This window comes from Trachypithecus francoisi, unplaced genomic scaffold, assembly GCF_009764315.1.
Source record: "Trachypithecus francoisi isolate TF-2019V2 unplaced genomic scaffold, Tfra_2.0 Lachesis_group3, whole genome shotgun sequence".
Classification (NCBI taxonomy): Eukaryota; Metazoa; Chordata; class Mammalia; order Primates; family Cercopithecidae; genus Trachypithecus; species Trachypithecus francoisi.
The window spans coordinates 125,406,677-125,428,029 of NW_022681468.1; the positions used below are offsets into that span (position 1 = coordinate 125,406,677).

Consider the following 21,353-nt stretch of genomic DNA (forward strand, 5'->3'; position numbering starts at 1 on the left):
GGTTGAATGGATAATATATGTGAAAGCACCATGTCTGACTTAGGTCTCTTGCATAGTGCTTAGCATCCCCTTCTTCCTTTATAATGACAAGTAATTTTCCATTTTACAAGGAAACAAAAACTGTATCTTAAATAATAAACTTATGATTGTGCGGTTTAACTGACAAACTCTAGAAGTTGTTTTAATGCTCGCTTCCTGGGCTCAGCCATTCGTGTACTAATTTTATTGTTCTTAAGAGGAAAGACAAGAACAGACGAGGGATGGGTGTTCATGTTGTGTTTGTATAAGATAAAGAGTAATGGTTAAGAAAAAGTATGCAAATCCTGGCGCTCTTACTTAATAGCTATGTAATTTTGATCCAATAACCTTCTTCACTTAGCCTTGGTTATCTCGTGTATGAAATGGATATGATATTTATGCCTGTAATATATGGTTCTGTGAGATAATGTATGTAAAATGTTTAGCATAATGCCTTATAATAGTAAGATCAGTCCATATTGTAATTATCCTGATTGTTATTTATTCAACAAAATCTGTTTTAAGCATCTACTGTGCATCAGACTGTTTCATCTCTTGGTGTACTGCCATTCCTGCCGGAAATTTTGAGTTTACCCCCAGACTTGGCTTACTGAGTACCAGAGTTTTTCAGATCAAATCTAACCGGTCATCATATTTTGTATTCTCCACATTATAGAGAATACATACAGAAAGTTGTCATTGCTTTTTAAACCCTTTCCCATGCCTCAAACGATAGAGGCCTTTGTAGGAACTCTAATGCTATTGGTTTTTAAATGTGTTGCATTTTTTGTGTTGCAATGAAGAAGAAGAGACTGGGATGTGTGTTTTCAAATGGCTTTGGGAAAATCACTTCTTAGTTTTATGGAGGAGGAGAACAAGAGAAGAATCCTCCTAAACTTTACATTAGTTGCCACATCAGAGTAGCCACACTTAGTCCATTTTGTGTTGCTATAAAGGAATACCTCAGGCTGGGTCATATTATAAAGAAAAGACATTTAAATTTGACTTAGAGTTCTGCAGGCTGTACAAGAAGCATGGCACTGGCATCTGCATCTGGTGAGGGCCTCAGGGACTTCATGCTGCTTCCACTCATGGTGTAAGGGGAAGGGGAGCAGCCAGCATGTGCAGATCACATGGGGAAGGGGGTGCTAGGCTCTTCTCACCAACCTGCTTTCTTGGGAACTCATCCCTAAAGGAGGTCATTAATCAATTAATGAGGGATCTACCCCCATGACCCAGACACCTTCCATTTGGCCCAACTTTGAACATTGGGATCAAATTTCAATGTGAGGTTTGTGTGTGTTGGGGGGTCCGGGGAAAGATAGAAATCCATTACCATAGCAGCCACATTTGCACTGATTAAGCCGTGACTGAGACAGCCCAATTTATATTATTTAATGGTTGAAATTAGGGTGAGAACACTGGGTTGCCTTGCCCCCTGCCTTCAACAAATATATTTAACCTAAAATCAGGGATGTTATGCATGTAAACCAAGCACATCTTTCTGATTGGATGAAAGCACACCTTTCAACCAATCAGAACTGAAGAATTTTGTGTCCTGCTGGTCTCACTGGTATTGGAAACCTTTCTTCTTTGAAAATGAAAATATTCTGCATGAAGAAATGAGGGCATGTAGAAATAATGAATTGGACAAGTGTGGAGTGTTCAAAGTCGTATGAAAATAAAGCATGGCTGGTGATTTAGGTACCCTTATTTTAGGTACCTTATTTAGGTACCCTTATTTAAATACCCTTCCTGATTTAGGAACCTTTATTTTTCCTGTTGTCCCATATTCTACAGTTCTTTTTCATAGTTCTCAGGATTTGAAAAGTTACTTTATTACTTATTCCAGTGAGTTTAAAAATTTTTTAATCTCATAATTTATTTTGCTGTGAAATCTTTTTTCTGTAGGCCTGATCAATATTGAAAATGTGGAGAGTTTTGCCCTCTAGTGCTCAGCTATCTAAAATTCAAACATTTGTCCAGTGAATTTTTAATAACCAAGGGGCCTCTTGTTACAGGAAGTGGATATAAAAATGGAGAGGCGATGAGTGGGTGTGATACAGTATGAGAAACTGCAGAGTCGTTTTTCTATCTGCCCTGCTTTGTGGGAGGCCTCCACTCATTCTCCTTGTTCTTTTCTCTTTTTCATTTGTGCATCTTTAGATTCTGTCAACAAACTGTTTTTGTATAACTGCTTTTTTGTTTTCAATTGTGAATATTTTATTACACACCAGACAAGTCATATAGACAAAGGATTCTGATGGTCGTGCTGTTTTATTTCATTCTTTTTAAGATTGTTTCAATTGATGTATACCAACTTGGTTTTATGTTATTTATCTCTGTCAGGGTACCCCTCCTTTCCATTAGTAACCATCTTTTTACAGCCTCCATCAAATCGCTATTTTAAAAGTTGCCGTTCCTTTCTTCATCTACCCTGTAGACTACTATTCTTTTTCATGCAAATTTCCTATAATTTAAGGCAGTAGTTAAACATGTTGCACTTCTGTATTTTCAGTTAGCTGAGTGGCTTTCTCTGGCTCTCTTGGGTTTTACTTTCTGTACAAAGAAAGCACAATCAAGTTGAAGGTAGCCTCTTAGTCTTGCTTCTGTCGTTTATTCTGATAAAGCCCTAAACTTGATTCTGAAAAATAAACACATAAAATGTCTGAGATGGGCCAGGTGTGGTGGCTCACAACTGTAGTCCCAGCACTTTGGGAGGCCAAGGCTGGTTGATTGCTAGATTGGCCCAGGACTTTAAGACCAGCCTGAGCAACATGGCAAAACCCAGTCTGTATAAAAAATACAAAAAGTAGCCGGGGTGATAGTGGTGGTGCATGCCTGTAGTCCCAGCTAGTCAGGAAGCTGAGGTGGGAGGATCACTTGAGCCCAGGAGGGCGAGGCTGCAGTGTCCAAGATCATGCTACTGCACTCTAGCCTAGGCAACAGAGTAAGACCTCGTCTCAAAAAAAAAAAAAAAATGTCTGAGACCAAACCATAATTGGCAAATTCAAAATGAATGCATGGGCTGGGTGCAGTGGCTCACATGAGTAATCCCACAGTGTGGGAGGCTGATATATTAGGTTTGCCTGAGGCCAGTAGTTTGAGACTAGCCATAGCAAGACCCCATCTTCACAAAAAATAAAAATAAATAAATTAGCCAAGTGTCGTTCCACACACTTAGATTCCTAGCTACTCAGCTAAGGTAGAAGGGTCCCTTGGGGTCAGGAATTTGAGGCTGCAGTGGGCCATGATCACAACACTGCACTCCAGACTAGGCAACAGAGCAAGGACTCTGTCTTTAAGAAAGAAGAAAAAAGAAACGAGGCGTGTACTACTGAGATTCTGTCTAACAAAGAATGTGTAGGATGTTTTCCGAGATGAAGCTGCAGTTTTGTGTTAACTGTTTTGCAGTTCTTTGTCATCTTCACCTTCCCAGTTAAAAGGAGAGAAAAACCCAGCAACTTGTTTTAGATACGCTTCCAGAATGCAGGGACTTTGGTTTTTTGTTTTATTTTGTTTTGGGATGAGATCTCATTATGTTGCCCAGGCTTATCTTGAACTCCTGGGCCGTAGCGATCCTCTCACTTCAGCCTCTTAAGTAGCTGGGACTACAGATGTGTGCAGCCTTACCCATCTAATTTTGAGGGGACCTTAGTAATAAATTTTAAAATGTTTTTGAGGCTATAGGACATGGTACAAATTGAATGGGAGCCAAGAGAGTATGTACTGATGTTCATTGATATGAAACTGAATTTTAAGTGTTAATTTTTATGATTAATAAAAAGCACTTGACATGTTTGCTAGGCATTTTGCATCTTGTATCTTTGCAGGCCTAGCCAGAATGGACTGTTTTAACAGTTTGGGTTGCTTAATCTGCTACTCACTCCGTGGTAGTAACTAAAGGGTAATTGTAGCCCATATACTGGAAATAACATTTCATTAAAATTTTATCACTTTCAGGAAGGTGACAGCATTGAGTGAGGGGTGGTAATTCATTGTTTAGTGATTTGGGCTTGGTTTTAATTCAGGATTTGCTCTTTTCTCTTGATATTTACTTACCATCAACAGATCTAGACAAAGGAAGTACACATTGGTTTGAGGTTTTGATCTAAAATACTATCCTTGGTTTAAATATACAAGTAATGAGTAAGCAGAGCCTTTACAGAGCCGAAGGGTTTCTGAAGGGATTACTTGGTTTTGAACCTTTTTCTGCTGTAATAACTGCAAACATAATGTGTGATCTGTCTTCCCTTTTAGAGCAAAGCCGGAGAGATGATTTGGAAGCCCTAGGCCATATGTTCATGTATTTCCTTCGAGGCAGCCTCCCCTGGCAAGGACTCAAGGTATCCTTGAAAGTGTTCAGTGGAGGGCTTTGTTTCTATGCTCAGTTGTTAATGAAGAGGCCTCTGGCTTCATGTTTTTAAGAAATGCATAGAGGGCTGGCCGGATGTGGTGGCTCATGCCTATAATCCCAGCACTTTGGGAGGCTGGGGTGGGAGGATTGCTTGAGTCCAGGAGTTTGAGATCAGCAACATAGTGAGACCCCATCTCTATTTAAAGATAGATAAATAAATATTTTTTAAAACAACACACAAAAAGGATTATTGATTATGGAGATAAGAAACAAGGACTAGTTACATTAGTCTACATTATAAATGCTCTCCTGGGCTTTAGAAACTGTTTTGTTCACTGTTTGTCTTCCCTTTCTTAATTTTTCCTTGTTTTTGGATTTTCCGTGATCTTTTCTCTCATTTCCTCCCAGCCTTGACAGTGCTGCTTTTCTCTCTGTGTTGCTATTCCTCCTCCACTACCATTATGTAGCAGGAGGAGTGTTCCCAGTATGTAAGGGAATTTCTGAAACAAATTGTTGACAACAGCTGCTATACATTTTACCAGAAAGGCCAGCAGGGTGTGCTCCTTAGGAAAACTTAGAAAATATTTGTTTATCCTATGTAGGCTAAGAACTCACCTGAACTAAAATGAAAATCCAGGTTTAACATTGCTGTTCAAGTGTATTATTGAATAAATGCCTATTCAGACAATAGCTATTCATTGTGAAATGTGTAAAGTTTAAATAGCCTTCCTTAGGTACGTGTGAGTACAGTGGTTACATGTCAGTTTACTATGATAATTATGAGCATTATCATTACTCTGTGCATTTGGCTGTTTGACTAGGAAATGGTAAGCTTCTAACCCCTTGTAAGTCCCATTAGTATTTTGTGAGACTTTTTTTTTTAGACAGAGTTTTGCTCTGTTTCCCAGGCTGGAGTACAGTGGTGCAATCTTGGCTCACTGCAACCTCCACCTCCCAAGTTCCAGCAGCTCTCCCACCTCAGCCTCCTGAGTAATTGGGATTACAGGTGCACGCCACCACATCCAGCTAATTTATTGGGTTTTTCTTGAGACGGACTCTGGCTTTGTTGCCCAGGCTGGAGTGCAGTGGTGTGATCTCAGCTCACTGCAACCTCCGCCCCCTGGGTTCAAGCAATTCTCCTGTCTCAGCCTCCTGAGTAGCTGGGACTATAGGCACATGCCACCACGCCTGGCTAATTTTTGTATTTTTATTAGAGATGGGGTTTCACCATATTGGCCAGGCTGGTCTCAAGCTCCTAACCTCGTGATCCGCCTGCCTCGGCCTCTCAAAGTGCTAGGATTACAGGCGTGAGCCATCGCGCCTGGCCCAAGACATATTTTTTGGTTGTAATTTATTTCAACATATTAACATGGAAAGAAACTTAATCAGCAGTTTGGGGTACTCCTACATCCCGTCTTCCAGAAAGGCAGGATGGTTCATTTTGCTGTAGGCTTTCTAGAATACTGTCCTAAAACGTAAGACTTCTACCCATTGCCTTTTAGATTTTATTTCTTCACTCTTAAATTCCTCTCCTGTTATATACATCTTCTCATTGATGTTTATAGCTTTCAAATAGAGTTTCATGTCAAACTTGGTCATCATACAGCCAAACAATGCATTAGTGTATTATTAATTGCTTGAAACGCTCTCGTCCATAAATCATTTTAGTGGTAGTTGTAGACCTGACATTTCTCTTACTCACTTCAGAACACTATTGCTTAAGTCTGAGTGCAGTAAGCTAGGTAAAGCCTGACAAGAATTCCCTAGGAGCCCACTGTTGGTCCAGGGTTCAGAAGCCCTCTGGCTATAGCTCTGAGCATACCAGCCTTGGGCTGCTTTTGAGATACTGACATACACCAACTGTTAGCCATGGCTGTACCATAGACAACTTTTTTCCCTCTGGAAGCATGTTATTGAAAGACATTTTTCAGTTATTGTTTTTTTGTTGTTGTTGTTCAAAGTCTTTCTATATATGTAGTAGAATTACTTATCTGTTTCCCCCACCTGGATTAGCAATACTTTTAGAGCTGATCTAAGAGAGAATGCTGAATCACATTGAATTATGGTGGCCATGGGAGATTACTAAGCTTCTGCAATTTTGAAAATATTGCCACATAATATTGTTATTTTCTTATCCTAGCCACTCATCCATTGTATCTGATGGTGTTTATCTGAGACAACTAAGTATTTTCACAAGTAAACACAGCAGATGTTTGTATATATCTAAATATATAATTTCTACTACATTTCTTATTTGTGTTAGAAAAAAATCAAGACCAACAAATACTGTGAATTTGAGTGAAACAACCATTGTGTCCAAAAACATACTGAATCTCCCATGCTTAGGACATCTTTTCAAATAACTTTCTCTTTACTCTCTACAGGCTGACACGTTAAAAGAGAGATATCAAAAAATTGGTGACACCAAAAGGAATACTCCCATTGAAGCTCTCTGTGAAAACTTTCCAGGTGGGATGCTAAAAAGACATTCCAGTCAGTGTGACTGAGCTTTGAAAGTAGGTAGAGTCCATGACTGGGTATCTCTAGATAAGGGTGCTGTTTAGGTAATTAACATTTCTTTTTGTGATACAGACCAAAGAGGTTTTATCGCTTTTATTTTGTCCGTAAAGAAAACATCAGTGTTAAATTGTCTGTATAAATAACCCCTTTGTGGCCCAGTACTTCCCCACAACCACTATGGAAAGCATTCAGCTAATGAGCAGGGCCTTTCATCTCTTTCCTGACAGAGGAGATGGCAACCTACCTTCGATATGTCAGGCGATTGGACTTCTTTGAAAAACCTGATTATGAGTATTTACGGACCCTCTTCACAGACCTCTTTGAAAAGAAAGGCTACACCTTTGACTATGCCTATGATTGGGTTGGGAGACCTATTGTAAGTATCCTTTTTTTTTTTTTTTTTTTACCTCATTACCTCCTTTCTTCAACCAGCACTGCCTCATGCCTTTACTTGTCAGTCTTCCTGCTTGAATCTTTAGTAAAAATATTCCTTTGATTGTAGACTGTATATTTACCAGCCTTGTCTGGGTGTTGCCATAGGTTGCTCTTACTAGTTCAGAAGTAGGTAGGAGTTATGTATTTTTTCCTAGTGATATAGGAAGACAATAACTTGTATATCCTAAGATAACAGAATTTAAGCCCGGTTTTGGCCGGGCGCGGTGGCTCAAGCCTGTTATCCCAGCACTTTGGGAGGCCGAGACGGGCGGATCACGAGGTCAGGAGATCGAGACCATCCTGGCTAACACGGTGAAACCCCGTCTCTACTAAAAATACAAAAAACTAGCTGGGCGAGGTGGCGGGCGCCTGTAGTCCCAGCTACTCCGGAGGCTGAGGCAGGAGAATGGCGTAAAACCCGGGAGGCGGAGCTTGCAGTGAGCTGAGATCTGGCCACTGCACTCCAGCCCGGGCGAAAGAGCAAGACTCCGTCTCAAAAAAAAAAAAAAAGCCCGGTTTTTAGAAGAAGTTTCATTTGAATGATTCAGAAGTTGTTTTTTGTTTTGTTTTGTTTTGTTTTGTTTTTCAGAGAGTCTCGCTGTCGCCCAGGCCGGAGTGCAATGGCGCCATTCTCGGCTCAATGCAACCTCTGCCTCCTGGGTTCAAGCAATTCTCCTGCCTCAGCCTCTCAAGTAGCTGGGATTGTAGGCATGTACCACCACACCTGGGTAATTTTTATATTTTTAGCAGAGACGGGGTTTTGCCATGTTGGCCAGGCTGATCTCAAACTCCTGACCTGAGGTGATCTGCCCGCTTCGGCCTCCAAAAGTGCTGGGATTACAGGCATGAGCCACCATGCCCGGCCCCATGATTCAGAAGTTGATGCCACATACGCTGTTAATGTACTTGACCTTTGTAGGAGTGGAACCCAGCATCATAGGAAGCTTTTGAATTTGTTGTTCTGGTCAGGGGTTCACAGGGCCAAACAGATACCACTGGAGGATTTTTTTTTTCGGAGTTTCACTCTTGTTGCCCAAGCTGGAGTGCAGTGGCGTGAACTCGGCTCACCACAACCTCCACCTCCCGGGTTCAAGTGATTCTCCTGCCTCAGCGTCCCGAGTAGCTGGGATTACAGGCACGTGCTGCCACACCTGACTAATTTTGTATTTTTAGTAGAGATGGGGTTTCTCCACGTTGGTCAGGCTGGTCTCGAACTTCTGACCTCTCAGGTGATCCACTCACCTTGGCCTCCCAAAGTGCTGGGATTACAGGCGTGAGCCACTGCACCCGACCCTGGTTTTTTATTTTCGAAGGTAAGCTACTCTCCAATGAACTATTGAGGACCAGGCTGCCTCCCTTTTGCAGATGAGCAAACTGAGAAGACAAGACAACTTGAAAGTGCTCTTGGTAGCTGAAAATAATTACTACTACGCTATTAGAATTAGAATGATTCTGTCCTTTGCATATGCATCAAGTTGGACCTCTTTCCCCCATTTGACTTTTTGTTTCATTTTTCCAGCCTACTCCAGTAGGGTCAGTTCACGTAGATTCTGGTGCATCTGCAATAACTCGAGAAAGCCACACACACAGGGATCGGCCATCACAACAGCAGCCTCTTCGAAATCAGGTATGTGTTAATCCTTCATTCTTTCAGAGACTCCACTTCTTCATGGCGAATATTAAAACCCAAATTCTTCAGCTTCTCTGCTTTAGTGTATATACTGAAAATAAAGATCAAATGCTTACTATTTCTTACAGGTGTGGTATGACTCTCAAGCAACCCTCAGGGCATGTATAGTTGCACTGAAATGTGGCCAGGTGCCTTATATGAAGTATCCAGTCTAAAGAGTCGGCCTGGCCAAGTGCGGTGGCTCATGCCTGTAATTCCAGCACTTTGGGAGGCCAAGGCAGGTAGATCACTTGAGCCAGGAGTTCAAGACCAGCCTGGGCAACGTGGCGAAACCCTGTCTCTACATAAAATACAAAAGATTAGTTGGGCATGGTGGCACATGCCTGTAGTCCCAGCTACTTTGGAGGCTGAGGTGGAAGAATCACCTGAGCCTGGGAAGTTGAGGCAGCAGTGAGCCAAGATTGCTTGCGCCTTTGCACTCCAGCCTGGGTAGACCCTGTCTCAAAAAAAAAGAAAAAAAAGAGTGTTGGCCTGTTAGAGTCTGTTGGCTGTAGGGGGAACTAGCTATATGTTAGGATCTGAGGCATCTACCATAGGACCAAAAGACCTGTTGGAGGCTACTCTGGGCACACAGTGCCTGTGGAGTAGCCCTGCTCACCAAGGAACAGTTTAAAAAAAAAAAAAAAAAAAAAGACCTGTTGGACAGACAGGATGTACCAGGTAGCCCACTTTGGGTCTCATCTGTAGTCTAGTCTAGAGCTCTTGCCAGTTCTAGTTTTTCCTTGCTGGTTAAGAGGGGTAGATAAGGCCCAGCGCGGTGGCTCATGCCTGTAATCCCAGCACTTTGGGAGGCCGAGGCGGGCGGATCACAAAGTCAGGAGATCGAGACCATCCTGGCTGACACGGTGAAACCCCGTCTCTACTAAAAAATACAAAAAAAAAAATTAGCTGGGCGTGGTGGTGGGCGCCTGTAGTCCCAGCTACTCAGGAGGCTGAGGCAGGAAAACCTGTAGTCCCAGCTACTTGGGAAGCTGAGAGAAGAGAATGGTGTGAACCCAGGAGGCGGAGCTTGCAGTGAGCCAAGATCGCGCCACTGCACTCCAGCCTAGGCGACAGAGTGAGACTGTGTCTCAAAAAAAAAAAAAAAAGAGTGGTAGGTAATTTGGACTTCCAACTGACTTGAGCACGAAATGTCTACCTGGGAAAATTATAGAGCTGGTCAAGATTTGAGATGGACCTGCAGTGAAGACTCAGATTAGGTCATGTCATCTGTCCTTCAGTGTTCATTGTTTGGAAAACTAGTGGTCTAAATGAGGGACATCTCTCAGCTTAGAGACAGATGAGGCAAACACACCAAAAAATCAACAAATTTGACCTTTTTTAAAAGGGCTTATGTATTTGGGAAGTAAATATGACATAGGATTTTATCTTTATATTAAATTTATTACTAAAAGAAAAACAGAGACCACAGTAGGTAAATAAGCAAAACATAATAAACAGATTACATATTTTTAAAATAATTATCACACATCAAATTAGCTTATTTCCTCTCCTTATGACCTCACTTTTTTGTATTAACATTTTTACAAGAAAATACAAAAACATTTGTTTCATAGATGCACATGTGCAAGTATATATGTTAAGAATAGTATATACAAACACACACACACATATGTCCAGTGGAGTACACCCACAAATATATTTTCTTACCAGTAAGTATATACTCTTGGCAAAATATGTGGTTTGGTGGGTAAGAAAAAGGTATGTGAAAGAAGGAAAGCCATGTACTAGAGAGTAAATATAAAGGAGAAGATAGGTAGACAAAAAAGAAAGGGTTTAGCAAACTCTGGGCATAATTGGGTCCATAGTCACATCCTTTAATTAAAGTTGTTGTTTAAGACTTATAATTTGACTGACTTCTGGTTTGACAACAAAAGACAATGTTGACTTCTGCAGTTCTCTCCCATCCCTCCCTTTTTAAAAGCTAATAGCTAGTGCAGGTGAGGGCACAGTTAAACTGACATATTGCTGCTGATTTTACAAATTGATGCAAATTCTCTAGAAAGCAATTTCTTCTTTTTTTCTTTTTATTTTTCTTTCTTTCTTTCTTCTTCTTTTTTTTTTTTGAGACAGCGTCTTACTCTGTCACCCAGGCTGGAGTGCAGTGGTGCGATCTCAGCTCACTTCACCCTCTGTCTCCCGGATTCAAGCGATTCTCCTGCCTCAGCCTCCTGAGTAGCTGGGATTACAGGCGCACACCACCATACCCGGCTAATTTTTGTATTTTTATTAGAGATGGTGTTTCGCCATGTTGGCCAGGCTGGTCTCGAACTCCTGACTTCAGTTGATCCACCTGCCTCGGCCTCCCAAAGTACTAGGATTACAGGCGTGAGCCACTGCGCCTGGCTAGAAAGCAATTTAATCAAGTTATTTTCTTCTCTGATGAAATACCTTCTTGAAATCAATCAGTAAAACAACCCAAAGTGTAGGTTATGTGCATAAAACTGTTGCATTGTCATTGGTAGCAAAGATATAGAAATGATCTGCCTATCTACTTATAAAGGCGTGGTTATAAATCTGCTTCACATCCTTTATTGAATAAACTGGGTTATAGTAAAGTGAGCTGGAGGGGTGGGGAAATAAGCAGAATCAATGGGAGGAGATCAAAATTATTAACAGAAATAGTGTTGGAAGTGTAGTAATATATTCTAAAATATTTTAAATGAAGTTTTATTACTCTATAATGAAAAATGCAGCCAGGCGCAGTGGCTCACGCCTGTAATCCCAGCACTTTGGGAGGCTGAAGCAGGTGGATCACCTGAGGTCAGGAGTTCGAGACTGGCCTGGCCAACATGGTGAAACCCAGTCTCTACTAAAAATATAAAAATTAGCTGGGCGTGGTGGCACATGCCTCAAATCCCAGCTACTCAGGAGGCTGAGGCAGGAGAGTCACTTGAACCTGGGAGGCGGAGGTTGCAGTGAGCCGAGATGGTGCCATTACACTGTAGCCTGAGCACCATTGCACTCCAGCCTGGGCAACAAGAGAGAAACTCCATCTTAAAAAAAAAATGCATTTAAGTAGAAAATGTATGTAAAGAAAAAATAGATAAGTAGTGTGATATCACAGTCAATATATATCCTTGTGTCTTTTTTTTGAGACAGTTTCGCTCTTATCACCTAAGCTGGAGTATGATCTTGGCTCACTGCAACCTCCGCCTCCTGAGTTCAAGTGATTCTTCTGCTCCAGCTTCCCGAGTAGCTGGGATTACAGGTGCCCGCCATCACACCTGGCTAATTTTTGTATTTTTAGTGGAGATGGGGTTTCACCATGTTGGCCAGGCTAGTCTGGAACTCCTGACCTCAGATGATCCACCTGCCTCAGTCTCACAAAGTGCTGCGATTACAAGCATGAACCACCATACCTGGCCCCTTGTACCTGTTTTTTAGAATATTTTTTATTTTTTAAAATTCTTTTTCACCTCCATTCTCTCAGAATGTGATAGAATTTTTTTTTTTTTTTGGAGACGGAGTCTCAGTCTGCCGCCCAGGGTGGCATGCAGTGGCGCGATCTCAGCTCACTGCAACTTCCACCTCCCAGGTTCAAGCAATTCTTCCGCCTCAGCCTCCCGAGTAGCTGGGACTATAAGCGCACGCCACCACACCCGGCTAATGTTTTGTATTTTAGTAGAGATGGGGTTTCATCACGTTGCCCAGGCTGGTCGTGAACTCCTGAGCTCAGGCAATCCGCCCGCCTCGGCCTCCCAAAATGCTGGGATTACAGGCATGAGCCACCGCGCCCGTCCTAGAATATCTTTTTTTTTTTTTTGAGACGGAGTCTGGCTATCTCCCAGGCTGGAGTGCAGTGGCTCAATCTCGGCTCACTGCAAGCTCTGCCTCCTGGGTTCACACCATTCTCCAGCCTCAGTCTCCCGAGTAGCTGGGATTACAGGCGCCTGCCACCATGCCTGGCTAATTTTTTGTGTTTTTAGTAGAGACGGGGTTTCACCATATTAGCCAGTAGTGTCTCTATCTCCTGACCTCGTGATCCGCCCGCCTCGGCTTCCCAAAGTGCTGGGATTACAAGCGTGAGCCACCGCGCCTGGCCCAGAATATCTTAAAATATGTGTTTCCTTTACTTTCCTGCTTCAGTGAGTTTACAACCAATGCTTTGGTTTTGCATGGATTTTTAAAGTATAAGGAAAAGAGGTGATTGAAAACTTCGGTTGTCAGGGTAAAAACTGACTAGTGAATTTCAGTGTACTTTTAAATGAAAAGTCTCTGGCCACGGTATATAATTATTTAGGAAAATCTCATCTTTATTTAACTAATATGCTTATTTTTGAAAAGTTGAATCTTGAATATCACTCTTTGATATTTTTTTTTTCTCTTTTTCTTTTCTTTTCTTTTTTTTTTTTGAGAAAGGATTTCACTCTGTTGCCCAGGCTGGAGTACAGTAGGGCAATCACAGCTCACTGCAGCCTCACCTTCCTGGGCTAAAGTGATCCTTCCACCTTAGCCTAGTGAGTAGCTGGGATTACAGGCATACGCCACCATGCCCAGCTTTTTTTTTTTTTTTTTTTTTTCGTGTTTTCTGTAGAGACAGTTTCACTGTGTTTCCCAGGCTGTTCTCAAATTCCTGAGTTCAAGCAATCTGCCCACCTCTGCCTCCCAAAATGCTGGAAGCCACCATGCCTGGCCCTATTTTTTTAATTTTAGAGTTTTTAGTATCCTATGGCCGCTAAGAGATTGGAATTCCTCCACGTTCATGTAAATGTTATACCTCCTTCCCACCAGGATTCCGAATCCTTGTTGGGTAAAATTCTTTCTGCACTGTGGATAATGGATTTCTAGTGTCGCTTCAACCTTTACAGCATCTAGGTCTGTGTTAATATTACATTTCTTCCATCTTTAGGGTTGTTTTCTTATGCTCTTTTTTGTTTGTTTGTTTCTAAGAATGTTTGCAGCCAAATCTTTCTTTCTTTCTTTTTTTTTTTTTTTTTTTTTTTGAGACGGAGTCTTGCTCTGTCGCCGGGGCTGGAGTGCAGTGGCCGGATCTCAGCTCACTGCAAGCTCCGCCTCCCGGGTTCACGCCATTCTCCTGCCTCAGCCTCCCGAGTAGCTGGGACTACAGACGCCCGCCACCTCGCCCGGCTAGTTTTTTGTATTTTTAGTAGAGACGGGGTTTCACAGTGTTCGCCAGGATGGTCTCGATCTCCTGACCTTGTGATCCGCCCGTCTCGGCCTCCCAAAGTGCTGGGATTACAGGCTTGAGCCACCGCGCCCGGCCGCTTTTTTTTTTTTTTTTTTTAAAGACAGGGTCTCGTTCTGTAGCCCAGGCTGGAGTGCAGTGTGTGATCTCGGCTCACTGCAACCTCCGCCTCCTGGGTTCACGCCATTCTCCTGCCTCAACCTCCGGAGCAGCTGGGATTACAGGTGCCTGCCACCACACCTGGCTAATGTTTTGTATTTTTAGTAGAGACGGGGTTTGACTGTGTTAACCAGGATGGTCTCAATCTCCTGACCTTGTGATCCACCCACCTCAGCCTCCCAAAGTGCTGGGATTATAGGCGTGAGCCACTGCGCCCAGCCTTCAAATCTGTCTCTTTTATTACTCTAAGAATTTAAGACAAGATAATTTTCTAGAATAATTCCTTTCAAGTTTTGAAATTAGCAAAAGAAAAATACAGTTTCTACTTGAGCAAGATTGACGGGTATTGACTTCAGGAACAGCTAACCTTATATCAGCTACTTTGACTCAGTAAATCTGAGCTGAGGACCTGCTATGTGAAACCGTATCCTATGGGCCGGGCACGTGTGGCACCGTAGCTCACACTTATAATCCCAGCACTTTGGAAGGCTGAGGGGGGTGGATAACTTGAGGTCAGGAGTTCGAGACCAGCCTGGCTACTAAAAATACAAAAATTAGCCGGGTGTGGTGGCAGGTGTCTGTAATCTCAGCTACTTGGGAGGCTGAGGCAGAAGAATCACTTGAACCTGGGAGGCGGAGGTTGCAGTGAGCTGAGACTGTGTCACTGCACTCCAGCCAGTGGGACAGAGACTTTGTTTGAAAAAAAAAAAATATATATCCTGTGGATACCAAGGTAAGCGGGGAGTCCTTGTCCTCAAAGAGCTGACAAGTAGATAAGCCAAATGGACAGATAACTATAACACAAGGCAGAACAGATATGCATCCCAAGTTGCAAATTATTGTCATCTGGGTTTGGAAGAAGAAGAAATGTCATCTAGTCTGAGCAAGACAAATAATTTGATGAGAGAATCTGCATTTGACATGCTCTTAGCACAATTAAATGAGATGGAAGAGGCATTCCAAGCAGAAGAATATATGATCGGCCAGGCGCAGTGGCTCACGCCTGTAATCCCAGCGCTTTGGGAGGCTGAGGTGGGCAGATCACGAGGTCAGGAGATCGAGACCATCCTGGCTAACACGGTGAAACTCCGTCTCTACTAAAAAAAAATACAAAAAATTAGCCAGGCGTGGGGGTGGGCGCCTGTAGTCCCAGCTACTCGGGAGGCTGAGGCAGGAGAATGGTGTCAATCTGGGAGGTGGAGTTTGCAGTGAGCCGAGATCGCACCACTGCACTCCAGCCTGGACGACAGAGCAAGACTCTCAAAAAAAAAAAAAAAAGAATATATGATCAACAACAAAGTTGTATCTAGTTCAGTTTTCTAAAATATGTGAATAAAGGAGTCCTAGGAGACAAGGCTAGGAAAGTAGGTTGAAACCATTTGGTAAAGCTCCTGGAATGTTGGGCTGGCGAGTTGGTGCTTATTTTAAGTAGGAATAGGGACTAAAGATTTTTAAACAAAGGAGTGATATGATTAAAACTCTGCTTTTGAAATATTTTGGCACAAAATGTGGTATTAGCCTGGCAGCAAACATGGAAATCAATAAGCAGGCAGTGAATTCCCTTGAGACGTAGAAGGAGCCTAGATGGGTTATAGTAGGGCAAATGAAACCAAATTGAACAATGCTACAGTGATATAATCTACCAGAGTTGGCAGCCCACATGAATGTCAGGATTAAGGGAGAAGGAAGAGTCAAAGCTGTTGCAGAGATCTTGAGCCTGGATAATTAGGAGGCATGTGGTACTATTACTAGAGATAGGAAAGTTGGGGGAGGAACTTGTTTGGAATTTGAATTTAGATATCTTGAGTATGAAATACTAGCAATGTATTCCACCTGAAGAGGTCTAGCAGGCAGAGGATGGTTTTCCAGAGACAACTAGAGAGATAGTTGGGAGTCAAGGCATAGAGATGATATTGGTGATAATGCTAAAGAGTCTCCTTATTCTGGGAAATCTGAGCCTAGGGCTCAACAAACTTGTTTAGTCTCATACTTACAGTAGAAGGAAGAAGAGCTCAGACCTTGGTTTTATCTTATCCCAAAACTTTGGCCGTAGGACATTTAACCTATTTAGGGTGTCAGCATTCTCAAATTGGAACGTTGTAAGAGCAGAGGTTTTTGTTGTTTTGTTCACTGCTTTAACCCTAACACCCAAACCAATGTTTAGAATAGTGGGCACTTGATACATACTTGTTTGAATGAATGAGTGAATGAATGAATCTGCCAAATGAAGGGTGTAGATGTAAACGGGTATTTGTTTATAGCATAGATTTTTATTTAACCTTTATTGAAAAACAAATTTTAAGCTTTTCTTCCTACTTGTTTTTGTTTCTACAAAGAACCATTTTGCCTCTGTTTGGCAGCTAGAGTAGGGCTGGATTGTCTGCTCAAGGGGAGGGGTGTTTAAAAAAAAAAAAAAAACACACAGCAGTCTTTTTGCTGCAATGAAAGTTCAGTTGATTGCTGGGCTCGGTGGCTCCTGCCTGTAATCTCAGCACTTTGGGAGGCCAAGGCGGGCAGATCACCTGAGGTCAAGAGTTCGAGCCCAGCCTGACCAACATGGAGAAACCCCATCTCTACTAAAAAATACAAAATTAGCTGGGCATGGTGGTGCCCGTCTGTAATCCCAGCTACTTGGGAGGCTGAGGCAGAATCACTTGAACTCGGGAGGCAGAGTTTGTGGTGAGCCAAGATCGTGCTATTGCACTCCAGCCTGGGCAACAAGAGTAAAACTCCATCTCAAAAAAAAAAAAGTTCAGGTGATCTTATTAGTTGTTTTCTATCACAACAAGAATCCGATTTTGCTTGTATTCTGGGAAAATTTTGCTTTGCTCATTTAGATTTTAGGCATAGTCAATTGAGTACTGTTTGGGTTATCTATATACAATAATAGATCCCAAATATGGTTCCTAAAGGACTACATTTGAACTCACATACATTGGATCTACCTTTTAAAACTATCTTAATACCAGATACTTAAGCACTTTTTTCTTTTTAATAGAGATGGGATCCCACTCCATCTCTCAGGATAGAGTGCAGTGGCATGATGATAGCTCGCAGCAACCTTGACCTCCTGGGCCCAAGCAGTCTTCCCACCCCAGCCTCCCAAATAGCTGGGACTACAGGTGTGAGCCACGACACCTGACTAATGTTTATTTGCTTTTTGTAGAGACAGGGCCTCACTGGCCTCAAACTCCTGGCCTCAAGTGATCCTTCTGCCTCAGCCTTCCAAATAACTGGGATTACAAGTGTGAGCTACCATGCCTGGCCAAGCACAATTTTTTTGAACACAAATTTTACTTAACCAGAGAACTATAATTAAACTATGAATTTGGATAGAATAAATGTTCCTAAAAGCTAGATCCATTCAGAAAGATCCCAGTTGAGTTAGTCTTTACATCATTTTACACTTCGTGTTTGTCCTTTCCCAGTACAAAATGTTGTAAATCTTGCCATGGCTCTGATTCCTCTCTGAAGAACTCTGCATTACCATCCAGCAGAAAGGGGATGAAAACCTTAATAGTTCTGCCTGCTTCTACCTGGCAAATTCCTTTGCATTATCTGATCAATCAGGAAGCAAGTCCTGCCGGTATCCACAGATCTGATATTAGAGTACAACATATTGTACTGTCATAGGTTTTATTCAGTGTGCTCGTTCAACACACTAAATGTAGACTGTTGCGTTGACTGCTATGTGAGTACAACATATTGTACTGTCATAGGTTTTACTCAGTGTGCTTGTTCAACACACTAAATGTAGACTGTTGCGTTGACTACTATGTGCATGCAGCAGCACTCTTCCTGCCCTTTCAGTACTTTAAATCCAAGCTTATGACAATCTTTACTCATGTAAATGCTACATAAACATTACACCGCAATGGTTCAGGAGTTATGATAAGTGTTTCCTTTTTCTCTGGCTGACCTCTTTTATTATGGTGGGTTTTGTTGTGGGCACGTGAAAAAGAAGGGCTACTTAGCCTAGCAGATTAGAGAGAACAGATCCTATTTTGACATTGGAGAGAGTCATATTGACTATTAAAAGCTTTTAAATGGTAAGAGACATGGTATCCTACCTCAAAATGTCACTTACTCTTTTTTGTGTTTTTGTACATGTAGTATAGGTGTTTTGTTTTGTTTTCATTCGCCGTGTGAAAAGAGATGCGTAGCATGTGTTTAAGGGAAAGAATTTATTCTTTGTAATTTTGTACCGGGTGAACTGTTTCCTTGCAAGTTCTCCAATTTGACTAGGAAAATATGAATCAAAGATCAGTAAAGTAATCTCTCATCCTTCCAAAAGAACTATATTTAAACTAACTCAATACCTTATAATACACGGAAAAATAAACACAGAATTTAAAAGAGTCAAATCATATGGGGTCTGAAGAAGATATGCCTCCTGTAAAAGAGTGGTTTGGATTTGTTTGTATCTAGACTGTAAGGGAATACATTTAAAGGACATGGAGCCTTAGAAAAATATATTGTGGCTGGCCAGGGTTGGTGGCTCACGTCTGCACTTTGGGAAGCTGAGGCGGTGGATCACTTGAGGCCGGGAGTTCAAAACAAGCCTGACCAACATGGTGAAACCTTGTCTCTACTAAAACTACAGAATTAGCTGGGCATGGTGGCGCATGCCTGCAATCCCAGCTACTTGGGAGGCTGAGGTAGGAGAATCGCTTGAACCCAGGAGTCGGAGGTTGCAATGACCCGAGATTGCACCATTGCACTCCAGCCTGGGCAACAAGAGTGAAACTCTGTCTCAAAAAAAAAAAAGAAAAGAAAAGAAAAATATATTGTGGTTTAGTGCTGTCATGCTTACTGAATAAAGCTTGTTATGAGCATAATTTTTCTAAAGGAAACATTAGGCCAGATTGCTAAATAGCCAAGGTAGTCAGAGATTTTCATAAAATGAATACCTGAAAAAATTTTTAAAAAGCTGATTAGTTATCCGTTGCTGTCTTTTTACAGAGCACTGTTTAGTTCTGACTGAGGCTCAGGGTTTGCTAGTTGAAGGGGCTGATGTGTTTGCCCAGAGATAATCTGCCTCCTTCTGACATGTGTGCAGTTTCCTAACATGCTGCCTGCCATCTAGTAGGAACACAGACAGAGATTGCACACTCCTCCTGGCCACAGGATGGCCACAGCTCCACATAGAGCTCAGTGCAGGATAGGACTGCCCCTCCTAGTTTCTGGGACCTTTACTCTGAGAGGAGATTTGAAACAAGCAAGTGCAAAACTGAATTAGCGTCTTCTGTTCTATCACCTAGTCACTGCTGCTCACCTTTTCTCTTAATTCTGTATTCCATAGTGAAAGTTTTTTTCTTTCTGTATGCATTCTTAAGTGTTTTGTATTTCAGCAGACACCCTGTGTTCTAACCCAGCTCCTTGTAGGAGGAAACTTGGTGATTCTGAAGTAATCCTACCTAGATAAACCAACATTTCCTAGGGAGGTATCTTACACCATTGTAAGGATAGGGCAGAGTTTGAATAGAGAGTTGCAGACTTCTAGGGTGGTTTCCATGATTTTTCTAAAAGCGTCACAGAATTAATAATCTCGTCTCTAGATAGTATTGAGCCTGGGAATAATCCCCTTTTCAGGTTGTTGTCAGTGATTTTTAAACTTCCCTCATATTTGATAAAGTTTATAGAATACAGGATATCTCTGCACACATGACAGATTACATGGCATAACCCCTGTCTGGCATGGGAAAACTGGTTCTGTTTCATGATCTTAATAGAAGGAAGTTTTTAGTTTTGTTCAAGTATATACTTTTTTTTTTTTTTTAAAGACAGAGTCTTACTCTGTTGCCCAGGCTGGAGTGCAGTGGCATGATCTCGGCTCACTGCAACCCCTGCCTCCCGGGTTCAGGTGGTTCTCCTGCCTTAGCCTCCTGAGTAGCTGGGACTACAGGTGTGCATCACCATGCCCGGCTACTTTTTTTGTATTTTTAGTAGAGACGGGGTTTCACCATGTTGGCCAGGATGGTCTCAGTCTCCTGACCTCATGATCCATCCACCTCAGCCTCCCAAAGTGCTGGGATTACAGGCGTGAGCCACTGCGCCTAGCTCCTGTTCCATTCTTTTCATCTTCCATCTTACCCCTACCATATCATAAAAGAAAGAGAAATTTTAATATTGGAAATGTGATAAAACCAGAATGTAATCCAGTATATTCTCTTTGCTAATCTTTTGGTACTATTCAGTCTCTATTCTTGTTAATTTGTAGTTGAAGACAGTTAATGAGGCTGAGAAGACTTACATGAGAGGCCAAAATGTTTTTTTATAAATGGCAGCTTTTAAGGTATTTTTTGAGCCATAAAGTGAAGTAGATAAAGTTGTTTGTATATATAATCAACATTAATTTTTTTTAAATGAGCTTTTTATGAAGAATAGAATTTGGTGATTTTTTTTTTTTTTTTTTTTTTTTTTTTTTTTGAGGCAGATCTCACTCTGTCGTCCAGGGTGGACTGCAGCGGCACAATCTCAGCTCACTGCAACCTCTGCCTCCTAGCCTACTGTGCCTGGCCTGGTGATTTTTTTGCTACAAGAGAAAGGGTGTTTGCCTCCCTTTGCTTCAGAATAGTAGCTTTATCCCCACTAAGAATTTGAAATAATTTTTTTTTCTCCCCGAGATGGAGTCTTGCTCTGTCGCCAGGCGGGAGTGCAGTGACACAATCTCGGTTCACTGCAACCTCCACCTCCCAGGTTCAAGCTATTCCCCTACCTCAGCCTCCCAAGTAGCTGGGACTACAGGCGCGCGCCACCACGCTCAGCTAATTTTTTGTGTTTTAGTAGAGACGGAGTTTCACCGTATTGGCCAAGATGGTCTCGATCTCTTGACCTCGTGATCCGCCCACCTCGGCCTCCCAAAGTGCTAGGGTTACAGGTGTGAGCCACCACACCCACAGAATTTGAAATAATTTTCAAGCCATAGATAGGGATGATACTTGAGATGTCTTCAGATTGTGTTTTCCTCCCTCCTTGTTAGTGTCACTCTTACTGGCTGCTATCCATTAATCCCTGCCAAATGA

The 21,353-nt window shown here is 42.1% G+C and overlaps 1 protein-coding gene across 12 annotated transcripts in view; it reads left to right on the top strand.

Moving 5' to 3' along the window:
- CSNK1G1 (casein kinase 1 gamma 1) overlaps positions 1-21,353 on the top strand; it is a 224,238-nt gene that overhangs the window by 173,832 nt on the left and 29,053 nt on the right. For all 12 annotated transcript variants that reach the window (XR_004431950.1, XR_004431949.1, XM_033189790.1 and 9 more), the window contains 4 exons: positions 4,279-4,364; positions 6,760-6,844; positions 7,123-7,271; positions 8,850-8,957. Coding sequence is in view for 10 of the 12 variants with exons in the window: in XM_033189790.1 (XP_033045681.1) it covers positions 4,279-4,364; positions 6,760-6,844; positions 7,123-7,271; positions 8,850-8,957 (428 nt within the window). In the remaining 2 variants the exon portion in view is untranslated. The remainder of the gene's footprint in view (positions 1-4,278; positions 4,365-6,759; positions 6,845-7,122; positions 7,272-8,849; positions 8,958-21,353) is intronic.